Source organism: Phoca vitulina, unplaced genomic scaffold (genome assembly GCF_004348235.1).
Source record: "Phoca vitulina isolate PV1807 unplaced genomic scaffold, GSC_HSeal_1.0 scaffold2, whole genome shotgun sequence".
NCBI classification, from domain to species: domain Eukaryota; kingdom Metazoa; phylum Chordata; class Mammalia; order Carnivora; family Phocidae; genus Phoca; species Phoca vitulina.
The window spans coordinates 10,105,363-10,118,884 of record NW_022589705.1 but is presented as its reverse complement, the minus strand read 5'-3'; the positions used below and the strand labels follow the sequence as shown (position 1 = coordinate 10,118,884).

The 13,522-nt window shown below is 43.7% G+C and overlaps 1 protein-coding gene across 1 annotated transcript; it reads right to left on the bottom strand.

The window, feature by feature from the left end:
• Positions 1–4,476: 4,476 nt before the first annotated feature.
• On the bottom strand, positions 4,477–9,368 carry LAMTOR5 (late endosomal/lysosomal adaptor, MAPK and MTOR activator 5). The gene is made up of 4 exons (XM_032421803.1): positions 9,142–9,368; positions 8,210–8,271; positions 5,476–5,593; positions 4,477–4,808 (listed from the first exon to the last, which is right to left on the bottom strand). The coding sequence occupies exons 1-4, from the start codon at positions 9,174–9,176 to the stop codon at positions 4,748–4,750; spliced, it is 276 nt and encodes a 91-aa protein (XP_032277694.1). The 5' UTR covers positions 9,177–9,368; the 3' UTR covers positions 4,477–4,747.
• Between the last annotated feature and the right edge of the window lie 4,154 nt (positions 9,369–13,522).

Below are 13,522 nucleotides of genomic sequence, written 5' to 3'. Positions count from 1 at the left end.
CCATAGTCTCTCATGGTTTGTCTCCCCCTCCGGTTTCCCCCCCTTCACTTAATTCTTATCAGAAGGGACAAAAAGAACCTGGGGTTGGGGGTAGGGGTGCTGCTTGGAAACTAGGAGAAAGTTATATACTAAGTTAGGTTAAATGACGAATATTCATGAATATCTACATCATTTCCAAATAAGATAAAATACTAGAATACTAATTATTGAACTTAAGTTTATTTACTTTTGGCTTTTTATACAGAGTAACTAAGGATGTTTGTCTATCGGGAAGTATGTTTTGTGCCACACTGAGAAATTTGCTACGAGGAAGGACACACTACTAGAAATTATGAAATTTATAAATTTGCCAGTCCACGGAATACCAGTGTAACAGTCCACAATTGGTTGCTTCTCTGTTTTCATAAGAAATTCAGGACTCCAAGGGTTAAGAATTCTAATTAATATATGTAATTAAAACTACTTAAAAATAGTAAGGGTGAAAGGAAACATCTGTATGAAAAGCAAGGAAGGAATGTCGAATGTGTTTTTTATTTTTATTTATGTGTAAATTTCTTGTAAAGTTTATTTGAATAATCTCTACACACAACATGGGGGCTCGAACTCACACCCCGAGATCAAGAGTTGCATGCTCCACCGACTGAGCCGGCCGGGCGCCCCTTATAATTTTTAATATACCTCAGTTTATTGTTTAGCACTATGCTGAAGGTGGGGTGTGGGGACCCAGAACTTTGATCACGGTGCTGCTCCTCTGGGAGCTCCTCAGGACATGCTAATTTTACAGAAAACGTACAACTCTCCCAGACTTGGGAGATGAGTTTCCTGGCTACGGATGGCAGTCTGCAGTAAGTTCTGCCTATTTATGTGACCTTTTGTGTATTGACTAATTTTACTTAGTAATCTAGAGTTGAAGCCCCATTTCCTTTTTTTAATTCTTGATCACATTAATTCCAAACACCTCCCGTGGAACGTATATACTTGTAGTTTTAATGAAGCCTTTCTTCTTGCGTTTTGGAAATGGTTAAGTTTCCTCGAAAATGACTGGGAAAATTCAGCTTTCTTATTCCATTTCCTTCCTCTGTCCCACCCTCCACATCAAAAAAGAAAATATAATAAAAAAGGCAACAGGAAATCGCCTTTCATCTCCCCAGCACCAACATTCTAGGTTTTGAACCAGAGTGTGTTTTTCTTGTTTTATCTGGAAAATCTGCACATATTTATGCATCCTCCTTTATAAAAAATAAGGGGTTTCTCAGGCTCTTAAAACCAAACTCTATAATACTTTTTGATGAAAGTGCCAGCAGAAGCAGAGCTGGGAAGATGCCCTGCAAGTGTTACAGATGGAAAGGATTAGGCAGTTGTGTGGTGCTGGTGCTAAGGATCCAACAGACCTTCAGCAGAGCGCAAAACCCTAAAGAGAGAAGGTGAAGGCTTTTCAGTTATTTGTGGTTACTAACAATGTTCCTAATTGTTAGTGTGTTGTACTTATATACTAACAAGCACTTTCGAGTAAACATCCGTGGGACTAATTTTTGGGGGTGCGTGTGTGGGGAGGACTTGTTGCTCCTATCTATGATTCTGATAGCAGGCTGAGCTGAGGCTAGGCTTTCTATCCATAGATAGCTCTGATGCTGAGGGCTGGAGGTCAGGTTCAAAGTGTGTCGGAACAGTCAGCCACTCTCGCAGACTGGGAGGGATGTGCAATCCTCGGATGAACTGCTCCGAGCACCTACGACATACAGGGAGCGTTCAGGTGTGGTGCGAAACGCAGACTTGGTTAGGATCTCAACTCTGCTGCTTTTTAAGCCTGGAGACTCTGGACAGGTTACCCTGAGTCTGTTTTCAAATCTGTAAAATGTAGCTGGTACTACCTTGCAAGGTTTTTTGTGAGGACTAACAGTATACAGAGATTGTAGGAGAAACAGAACCAGTAGGAGATCTATGTATATGCGCACACACACAATCCTACTTCAGCAGCATAGGATCATATACAATCTTACTTTCGCTGCAGCTCTGTACAGACCAGAAAATCAGCCGTCTCCAACCCTGAGCTCTTTGCAGCACTCTTTCCATCGATAAATGTGGGTGCACCCTGCCCTACCTTGAAGGTTGTTATGAGGAATAAATGAGGACGTATGTTCGTTTATTAATTTCATTCAGTAAAGTTGCGTCCTATGTGCCAGGCACTGTGCTAGACAGAGGGGCTACGTGTAGGCAGAGGGTGGTCTGAGATGTGGCATAAGGGGTGGGCAGGGACCGGATCTCCCAGGGCTTGGGAGACCACGGTAAGTTTCAGGTTTTGTTCTACAGGCTATGGGAGGTATAGCACTGTGCCCACTACAAAGTGAGCACCTGATACTGTTTGTTCCTGAGCACCACCACCAGCATGTCCTGTTAAATTCAAGTTCCGGGCGCCTGGGTGGCTCAGTCGTTAAGCGTCTGCCTTCGGCTCAGGTCATGATCCCAGGGTCCTGGGATCGGGCCCCACATCGGGCTCCCTGCTCAGCGGGAAGCCTGCTTCTCCCTCTCCCACTCCCCCTGCTTGTGTTCCCCCTCTCGCTGTGTCTCTCTCTGTCAAATAGATAAATAAAATCTTAAAAAAAAAAAAAAAAAGAAATTCAAGTTTAACATATCTAATATCAAACCCAGACATCTTTGCTCTCTAATCTTTCCCTCTGAGTGCTTCTTTCCAAGTCACCTAGTTCTTCCTCTCTAGATTAGACAATTCAATTATCTCTAATTCTTCATTCTCTTTTGTTTCCTTTCTGCCAATTTGTTTTTTTAATTGTCTCTCATATTTGATCCTGAGCTAAGGACTTTATCTTGCTGAGCCTATTTCTTCCTCTCTGAAATGGGGATAATACCTTGTAAGAGGATTAAATGAGCTAAATGCGTGTAAATTGTTTAGCATGTGTCTAGCATGTAGCAAAAACTTAAAAAAGATTGGCTCTTATCACTCAGGGTGAAGAATTGGAAATACATACTAAAAGGAAGTTTTTCTGCTTGAAAAAAAGTGAGTTTGGTCTACCTCATCAGACTCATGTTTAAGCTCAAATTTGATGCTTATTTATTCCAAACTCCATTCTGCTAACAGGGTAAGTAAGGCCCAGGACTCTTAAAAAGTAGATATTCAAGTTCCTTGAGGTAGCTTCTCTACCTTCCAGCTTTTTCACCTCCTACCTCACAGACCAAACTAAAGCATTTAGTATTACATAAATAGTCCTCTTGGTTTATCACCAGTGTTTGCTGTTGCCACTCTCTCTGCCTGGAATATCCTAGGCCTTTCCACGAAACTCTCTTCTATTAGTTATATATTATTCTACCTGGCAAGTATTCAGTGACTACTATGTCCTAGCACTGTTCTAAGTACTTGGAATACACTCGTGTGAATAAGATAAAGCACCTGCCCTCAAAACCTATGCAGAGGCAGGCAAGACAGGCAAATACCATATAACACACAAACATATTTTAATATATAAAACAAACATATATACCACATGTCAGGTATTGGTGAAGATAACATACATCCACATTCCTTCTATCAAAGTATGAACTCAAAGGCTGGAACCAGGTCTTATGCAAAATCTTTGTATCCTTTTATAGTATCTTATATTTGGAGATGCTTGATATTTTTGAATAAATAATATTCTGGAGATTTTTTTATACTGTCAAATATTAAATTGCTAAAGAGTAACAGGAGCTGCATTTGAATTCAACAAAATAAGGTCACCTGTACCTGCCTGTGCACCATTCCGCTGTTGAGAACTTACAGTTTACCTTTATAAGGTTAAAGAAAAGATAATGTTGTCTTATGTTCAAATGGTAGATTTTTTTTTCTGGCCAAACATGCGTATTTTTATAATGGTCTGACGTTCAAAGTACAAGCTCAGAGATGGGAGTCTTTTTTTTTTAAGATTTTATTTACTTATTTGAGAGAGAGTGCAAGAGAGAGGGACAGCATGAACGGGGCGGGGGACGGGAGGGCAGGGGGAGAGAGAGAGGCAGGCTTCCCACCGAGCAGGGAGCCCGATGCAGGGCTCGATCCCAGGACCCTGGGATCATGGCCAGAGCCGAAGGCAGACGCTTAACCGTCTGAGCCACCCAGGTGCCCCTGAGTTGGGGAGTCTAAAATCCAAATGGTTACTCTGCAAATCCCTTAGCCTTAGTTACACAAATGCAAAATGGGACAACTAAGAGTACATACCATATAGGGTTATCAGTGAGAATTCAAATGGGTTCCTGGTATATAGTAAGTACTTAATGATAATTAGCTTTATGTTATTATGGGGTGGGAATAGGCTTAATTTGTTTTCAATATCTATGGACACTTGTGTGAGAATGTCTGTAGTTCAGGAATCTTCGGAAAGAGAAGAGAGTAATTTGGAACAAAGACTTAAAAAAAAAATTACAACTTGATAATTGAAAAAAAAAATGAACATTTGATAAGAATTTAAAGAATCCAGAAGAGATCCAAGCTTTCCTCTGACCAGATTTATTGAGCATAAGAAAATTCTATGTACAAAGTGACCTGGACCTGGTGCTTCAAAACATGATCCTTTCTTACTAATATTTGGATAAGTCAGTCCATTGACTGTCAAAAAGCAGCTAACTCTAAAATTAACAGAAATGTGCCCAATACACACTAAATAAATGGCCTAACTACTGGGACTTTCATAGTTCTACAAGATCATTTACACAGGTAGGACTGAGCCCTGATGACAGGCTGCTGGAGAACTGATATGAGCCGTCAAGAGGCCATCTTGTGAACCGCCACGGTGATGCCGTCATGTTTCTGGATCATAATGTTCCTGAAAGGCAAAGTGGAAGATATTCAGTAAAATGTTGTTAAGTGGGAGTCTGTTGAAGATTAAAGATGCTGTTTGGTTTAGGATACAACTAAAAAAATATTATTTATCATTTTTTTAATGTATGAAAGCAATATATGAACACAAGAAAACATTTGGGAAATACAGAAAAGTATAAAATATACAAATGAAATGAATCTATAATCCTACTGCTCAAAGACAGCCACTACTGTGTTTTATCTGCATGTATACCATACATGCATTTTTTTTTCTCTTTTTACAAAACTGTGATCATACTGTGCACAGTTCTGTATTCTGCTTTCATCATTTGCTATTATTCTGAGGATGCTCACTTGGAATATCTTTAGTATTTCTATTACTACAGAAGTAGTTTCTGTTCTTTGGTTGGTCTTCACCTGTACTATTTATTACTTTCTTTTTCTTGATAGACTGATAGTCATGACAATTCTTACTCTTCATTTAAATAATTGTGGTCCTGAAAGTACATTAGCTTCAGAGATCAGTCTATTTCCTCCTATGGTCCAAAGGGTGAAGAACCTCCCTCCAAGTTTTTTGAATGGAAATCACTAATAACACAGGGCAGGCCCCACTCAACCTTCCCAGGAACTTTTCTAATTAAAAAGGAAAGGATCTGTCAACATCTACTCACCCATTATCTGATTCTAGACACACCACAGGAATATCAGTGGGGTCTGAGGTCAGCTTAGCTGCTTGCTGGGCTAGAACAGATATCACTCCAGCATGCTCATCTGACAGGGTCCCACGGCCTGGAAGACAGATGTAATCATGTCACCTGATTGTCCAAAAATGAGTACTGAGCTATAGTAGTATCTCTCATTGATTTATTCACAAAAAGAAGGCTCAGTTCATGGTCTTTTAGGTTAGGTACTGACATGAAATGATTTTATCCTGCTACTCAGCTGGTCACATAAACGAGAAAGCGAGACAACAGTTCTTAAATCAATAAAGCGTCAGGAGACAATTTTCAATCACTCTCATCATCCTCTCTAAACACCTTCTCACACATATAAGGAAGCTCTAATTCAAGTCAATCTGAAAGCCATAAATTCCTTTTACCGGAAGCTTAGTGAAACCAACAAGACACTCAGAGGTGAAGTTGACAAAAAGCAGTCAGTAAGGGCAAGAGACTTGTGAAACTAATTAATTCCTCATGGGAAATCTGATTTCCTTTTAGTGAGCTCAACCTCAAAGGATACAAAAGTCTTTACTCAGGAGTTCAGCTGTAAAATCACTTTGACAGTATACGTGAATATTCTGTGAGCAGTTATTTCAACTAGAATAGGCTGGGTGTTTTCAAATACAAACTTAACTGGCTTTTGTTAATGTCTTGTTTTAGCCTGTGGATAATAACTAAATCTTGGGTGCCCAATACAAAAGGTAATTCCTAAGTTTACACTATATTTCCACATATAAAGGCAGCATAAGCTCGCCTGCCTGGAACTGTGGCAGGTAACAGACACACCAGTACGGCAGAGTCTGTGGATTTACTACGGTTACATAAAATGGTAACTGGACAGACCGTGCAGTCTTTTGGGCCTTGAAGGTTTCTTGAAGGAGCTTATTTCATTTTAGATTTCCACACCTGAATTTCAGGCTTTCCATCAACCAGCAGCTCAAGTAAATCTGCCTTTTTTCTCCCAACTAAATGATTTGTGTAAAATCTGACTTACACAGATTACCTCTTTCAGTTACCCTCCCAGCAGAAATTCAGAGCTTTAAAATTCCTGCAGTAAAGAGGAGCAAGGAGGTAGGAGTCCTTGGTTTATGAGTTCTGACATGAATTAGCTGCATGCTTTAGTTGCTTACCTTTCAGGATTTATCTCCTCACCTGTAACGCTTACCATTTATTGAGCATCATGTCTGGGTTCTGTGCTGAGTGTTTCACACACAGTACATAATCTTACAGCACCGTGACTAGGAGGTTTTGGAGCCTGACTGAAATCCTAGCTCAACCCTAGCTCTATGACCTGGGGCAAGTCACTCAACCTCAATTTCTTCATCTGCCTCACAGGGTTGTTACAAGGATTAAATGACCTAGAGTTTGGGTAAAGCACTTAGAATGGTGCTTCGCACATAGCTGGCACTCAATAAATGCAATTCTATAATTACTATCGTTATTAAACAACAACCCAGTATGGAGATCCTGGGTTGGCATGGCCTTGGCAGCTCGTGTCCTTTCCACCCATGTCAGCCAAGTGCCCTAGACCTTTGCTGCCCAACACCCCTTCGCTGGCCAAGGCCTGGCTGCTCAGCACCACCCTGTGCCCCACGGAGGCCCGCATGAGGGCCGCGCCTGTGCACGCGGCCTCGGTGCTCACGCAGGGTCCGGGCAGTTACACAGGCGGGCTGCCTGTATGGTGGTGCGCCTCCTCTGATGTGAGAGGGAATCAAGGACCATATTCTTTACCAAAAAAAAAAAAGTCTTAAAACTCAATGACAAGATTGACCCAGAAAAGCTCTAGGTAAATTCCCATTTGATGAAAGACCAAATGGCTTAAACAGTTTGGACCAAGTGGAGATTATTATATTGGCCATGGAGGACGACTCTGGGTTTGAAATTCCCGATACAGATATGGAGAAGTTATTGTGTCCACAAGAAATTGTATATTACATTGCAGATAAGAAGGATGTATATGAATAAAATGTCAAACCCCCTTTTTTCACTTAGAGAAGACAAGGAAGATACTGGTGAGTGTCTGGAAGTGACAATGTGTTTTGGCATTATTGCTGACTTTGACAGAGTAATTCTGTTTAGACTTGTATTTAAATTGTCTAAGAGTTTTTGCCCTTTGAAAATAAATCTATACAACCAACCAACTAACCAGCCAACAAAAACAACCCAGTAGAGAAACTAAGGCTAAGAAAGGCTATTTTTGGTCTAAGGTCACACTATTAGCAAAGGAAGAGCAGGGGGCTGAACCCAAGTGTGTTCAACTCTGAAGCTCCCATTTCTACCGCCTACTCTCTTACTGTTAAGTGTAGTTGGACTACAAAATAGCACTGTCTATTTTGCTGGATTATTGTGAAAATTAGAGATAAAGTACACAAACCCTAGCAGTCTGCACACATTCAACAAATGGTACCTGATGTCATTATCTCAAGTCCTTGCTAGACCCAATTTAAAATAATTCAAATACTATTTTGGTAGAAACAATTTTGTACTGTTAGAACTGCAAGGACCACTTCTACCTTCATAAATACCAACTGAAAAGTTTCAGTTTTGGAGATAAACTCTACTCTCACAAAAGTACCCAGAAAGGGGCAGGATAACAGGAAGTACAAACTAGAGAACAGCACACTAGGCTCCTGGTCCATATCAAGTGCTTTGCAATCCACCAAAGAGTTGATCGTGAGATACTTACAGCCCAGATTCAGTCCTTGTGAATCTGTGCACAGGACTCCAACAATGGATGGATTCTTCATTCTAATTCCAGGAGCACCAGAGGAATGACGCAGATGATGTCAGAAAATGAATTTAAATAATTATAACAACACATATACGTTTTTCTATGTACCAGGCATTGTTGCGCTTTAAACCAGTGTTTCTTTTTTCATTATCACCCCCCCTGAGAAAAATTAAATTACAATGAAGTAATTTAAATTTAATAGTTAAACCAATTTATATCTGATGGGAGAAAAGACTGGGTCAGGTACTGTTGAGCTTTGGAGGGCCACAAATATGGCAATATTAATATTTTGTCGCCATTGTTAAAGATGCGGAAAAAACTAACACCGGTTGCCTCCAGGAGGGGAAGTGGGAGAAACTGAGCGGCATTGGTGGGAGGGAGCTGTTTCCCTGTGCGCCTTCTTATACTTTCAATTTTAAACTTTAGGTGGATATTACCTGTTCAAAAATTTAAGAGATGTCTTTCATTTCCTTAAGCACCAAGTAACTGGCTACACACGCGAGGACAGACGTGTGTGCTTATGTTTACACTGCAGGGCTCGCTTTGCACACCTGGTGCAACCTTCCCCCAAATTAACCCGTTTCCTAAAACTCCCGAAGAATGACCCTGCCATACAGACGACTGCAACACGACGGGCGGTTTTGGCCTTGGCCTTGGGCTGCGGAGACTAGCTCCCGGAAGAGGGTGCGGAGCCCCGGCGGGATTGCGGGATTTTAATTCCGGGTCACCCCCCCCCACCCCGCGGCCGCGGGACAGCGTTCGCCGCCTCAACCCCCCCCGCCCCCGCTTCCCCGACCCGAGGGTCGCGCGGCGTCCCCAGCACGCCCGGCCGGCACTCGCAGCGCGCGCCCTGTGTCCCGCTCAAGTCCCCGCGCCGCGCTACTCACGTATCCTCCAAGTGCTGCTCCAAGGTGGCCTCCATCCCGCCCGCCCTCCGCCGGGCCCGGGATCCCGCAGCTCTCGTCGCCTCCTTCTCCGCCCCAGGCCCGGAGCGCGTCTCGCTCACATGACTCGAGCCGGGCGCAGAGGGGGACGGCGCCTCCAAAGGGACAAACTTCGCCGGGCGACCTCCGCGTTGTGTTTGGACGAGATCGTGCCGCCGCCGCCGCCGCCCGGAGCCGCAACCGGGTGGCGCGAGTAATTCTCGCGGGGGGAGAGGTGTGCAGCCGGGCTGCAGGGCCTCGGTTCCGGCCTGGCACTGTGTCTCAGCGATGTCAACCTTTGGATTCCCATTCAGCCGATTCCGAGACCTTCAGACCAGATCTTGTGTGCGTTTTGCAATAACCGGGCGGGTCAGACAGGGTCAGATCCAGGCGGTGCGGCAGGGACAGAGAGCGACGCAGGACCCTGGTGCAGGGCTGCACAGGCGTGTAGGGGAGGTGACATGCACGCAGGGGCCTGAGGACCACCTGGAACACGGTGAAAACCCCAAGCTAGATATTGGGAAGTGTAGGGATTTTAACGAAGACCTTGGTTCTTCCTTTGGCGAGGGCGCAGGAAAAGTTTGGGGAAGAAGGTGTCCCCTGCAAAGAAGACTGGGTAGGACTACTTAAAAATAACTTTAAAAGAGCAGTTGTGAAAGAAGGAGAGAAAGCCACCCACAGTCTGTCCAGAGAGGATTTAAAATCCCTTGGAGAGAGGCGCCTGGGTGGCTCAGTCAGTTCAGTGTCAGACTTCTGCTGGGGTCATGATCTTGGGGTCCTGGGAGCCAGCCTCACGTTGGGCTCCCTGCTCACTGGGGAGTCTGCTTGTCCCTGTCCCTCTCCCTCTGCCCGTTCCCCGCTCATGCTCTCTCTCTCAAATAAATTAATAAAATCTTAAAAAAAAAAAAACAAACACAAAACCCTTGGAGAATATCCTTTCAGCCCATTGCCTGCAAATGTATGCTTTTATTTTTTTTTTTCTTTTTTAGGCAAAATTGACACATAATGGACATGCATTTCTGTAGCTGGCCTTTTCCACAGAATTTAGCATAAATGTCTTTCCATGTCAATAAGTATTCATTTGCATCCCTTGTGGTAGTTACAAAATATTCCATAATATAGTTGTACCATAAATGATTTAATTAATCCCTTATTAATATCCAGTTAGTTGGTTTTTGGTTTAGAGGCGGGGGGGGGGGGTTTATTACAAATGCTGGGTGAATATCTCTGTAGCTAAATATTTGTGCACGCTAAAATTTTTTTTATGATAAATTACTAGAATGGAATTACCGGGTTAAAGGATATGTCCCTAGCTGTGATAGTGAAACTTGCAGCTTCCTTAAAATTCTAGTCTTGAATGTTGTAATTCAGGAGTTTCGGACTTCTGCCTAGAAAAACTATTTATATTAACATAGTATGGACCATTTAAATTTTAGAAAAAGCAGCTTAAAACTACCTTTAAAAGTCGGCTTCCCTCCGAAGTTCTGCGGGACGAAGCGTGACTCTGTGGTAGCGCCCCCTATGTGTTGTCAAGCTTAACTGGACTAGGGCTTCTCAGCTCCCGTTTTGTAAGCTCCCGGGCCAGGCCATCCTAGAGAGCTATAACTTGAGCCACATTTGTAGTTTTGATTAATCTAGCCACACTAAAAAAAGTAAAACAGGTGAAATTAATTTTAATGGTCTATTTTATTTATCCAACTAATGTGTCCAAAATATTGTTATTTCAACATGTAATCAATTTGAAAATACTAATGAGATATTTTACATTTTCTGCCCCTGTACTAAGTCTTCAAAATCCGGTGCATATTTTTCACAGCACATTTCAATTCAGCCTGGCCACACTTCAAGTGTTCAATAGCCACGTGTGGCTATGGGCTGCCATGTTGGCTAATGCAGCTCCCGGCTATCTCTGATTATCTCAAAGCCAGATTGATGATTCAAGTGTTCTCAGAAAAGCTGGTGATTGCTTTTCAGGCTATAGGAAAGGCCTCCCAAGGGAAAATGAGCAAGTAGGAAGAGGATGACCACTGACCCACGCGTCCTTGCCACACCAGAGGCGGGAGGGCAGACTACTCCACACTACCCCTCTTTCTCTGCCCTGTTGCTGTTTGCCCCTGCGAGGTGGCACTTGTATAGGCTGGGGAGGTGCAGGGGGTTGGTGAGATGGTTGGAGGAGTGCTTGACCCCACACTGTTTTCTACTTTCATGAGTTGGTGGGGGGTATTGACGATTCTTTTTCTCAGTTTTGAGTGCTGATATCCGTTTCTAGGGTAGCAGGAAAAGTCCCACATTCAAGTACTTGCCTCATTGCATTGTAATTCTTTATATGTTTACTTTTTTCAAAGATAAGTATCTCCTCCATTTCTGCATCCTGAGCATTGTGGAATGCAATGAGGATTCGATATTTATTGAAGAATCTTGATGGGTCTTTTGGGAAAGGAACTCTGTGTCATGTTAAGAACCTTTAAGTCGTGGGGCATGTGGCTGGCTCAGTTGGAGGAGTGTATGACTCTTGATCTTGGGGCTGTGAGTTTGAGCCCCACGTTGGGTGTAGAGATTACTTTAAAAAAGAAGAAAAACCTTTAAGTCCCAAACTTTTGCCACATTTATCCTCTTCTTTCTCTTCTTCTCCATAAACAAGCTCTTGGAAAATGGAAGTCCCAGGAGAGTCCAGCAGAGAATGGCCCACATGTCTTGACTGGGAAGTTGGAGGTGAGAAGCATGGTTGGGGGAACCAGACCTTCTAGGTCCTCTCTCTGCTGTTGGCCCCAAAGACCCTAGCTCCTCTTCCTTGGCCTATCAGGAGCAGAATCCTCCTGGGGTGTCCACTGAAGAAGCGCAGCTCTGGTAGAGGGTCTAGTTCTCCCTTGGGTGCACAGGGCCTGCTACCCCAGGGCCAGCCCTGTTGGTCACTTTGTCAAGTGCTCAATGTCCCATGGAATGAGTCTGAAACCTGGCTGGGGAATGGGCCTCTTAAGCCACTAGGGAGCACCACGGCCATGGAAAACCCTGCTCAGGCTAGAGGATTCCAGGTGAAGGAAAGGGATCCATAGATCTGCTGAGCTGGTACAGCTTAATGAGGGCAGCATTAGGCTTTTGAGTCAGACAGAGGCAGAATTCTTACAGGTTGAATTGTGTCTCCCTAAAATTCATGTGGTAAAGTCCTAGCTCCCAGTACTTCAGAATGTGACCTTATTGGAAATAGGGCCTTTTCAATGATAATCCTTCAAATCAGGTCATTACAGTGGGCCCTAATCCCATATGACGGGTGCCTTTAAAAAGAGGGAATTTGGACACAGAGACATTCCCAGAAGGGACAGTGATACAGGGAGATAAAGGGAGAAGACCGCCATCTGCAAGCCAAAAGAGGGGCCTGGAACAGATCCTTTCCTCACAGCCGTCAAAAAGAACCAACCCCGCCGACGCTTTGATTTTGGACACCACCACCTACCTGTGTGACCTCTGAGCTTCAGGGGCTCCTCTGTGATTTGACCGTATCTTGACCTGCCTCCTGAGGTTGTGGGGACGATTATACGAGATGCTTTACCTCAGAGGAACTGGTACACCGTGGGAGTCAGTAAATCAGCTCTGCTAAATCTGAGCAAAAAGTCCTGTTTGTTTCCTCAAATTGTTTACACTCTAGGTGAGGACACGCATGAGAAAATAAGGAACAGTTCAATGAAGGTCAGAGCCAATGCTGAGGCATACCTCCAGGAGTCTAGTTCATGGGGGAGGGAGGTCGAGGGCTGGATTTACACAGCTACTCTGCAGAGCTGTGTTAAATGCCCTAATTAAATATGGTTTTTTAAAAGATTTTATTTATTTACTTGACAGAGAGAGATAGAGAGTGAGAGCACATGCATGGGGAGTTGCAGGCAGAGGGAGAGGGAGAAGCAGGATCCTCCTCACTGAGCAGGGAGCCCGATGTGGGGCTCGATCCCAGGACCCCGGGATCGTGACCTGAGACGAAGGCAGATGCTTAACGCTTAACCGACTGAGCCATTCAGGTGCCCCTGAATATGGTTTATTACACTTTTGTATGGTATAAAAATTATAAAACACAGTGAGAGGAAAAATCACTTGAAATCCTAGCCCTAACCCGAATGACACGAATGTGAATGAGCTAAATAGAATGGGACAGGATTTGGGTAAGGTAGAGCCGGGAAAAGGCATATCACAAGGGTCACCAGAGTGTTGGCGCTAAAGCATCTCACTCCATGGGAGCCACTGGATGGGACACTGGGTCCCTGCCTTCTGACAGTGAACGCCACCAGAGAGCTGAGTCCGAGATCCAAAGCCTGACCGCAGTAATAATACCATTCACGGTTCATGTACATGAGTGACA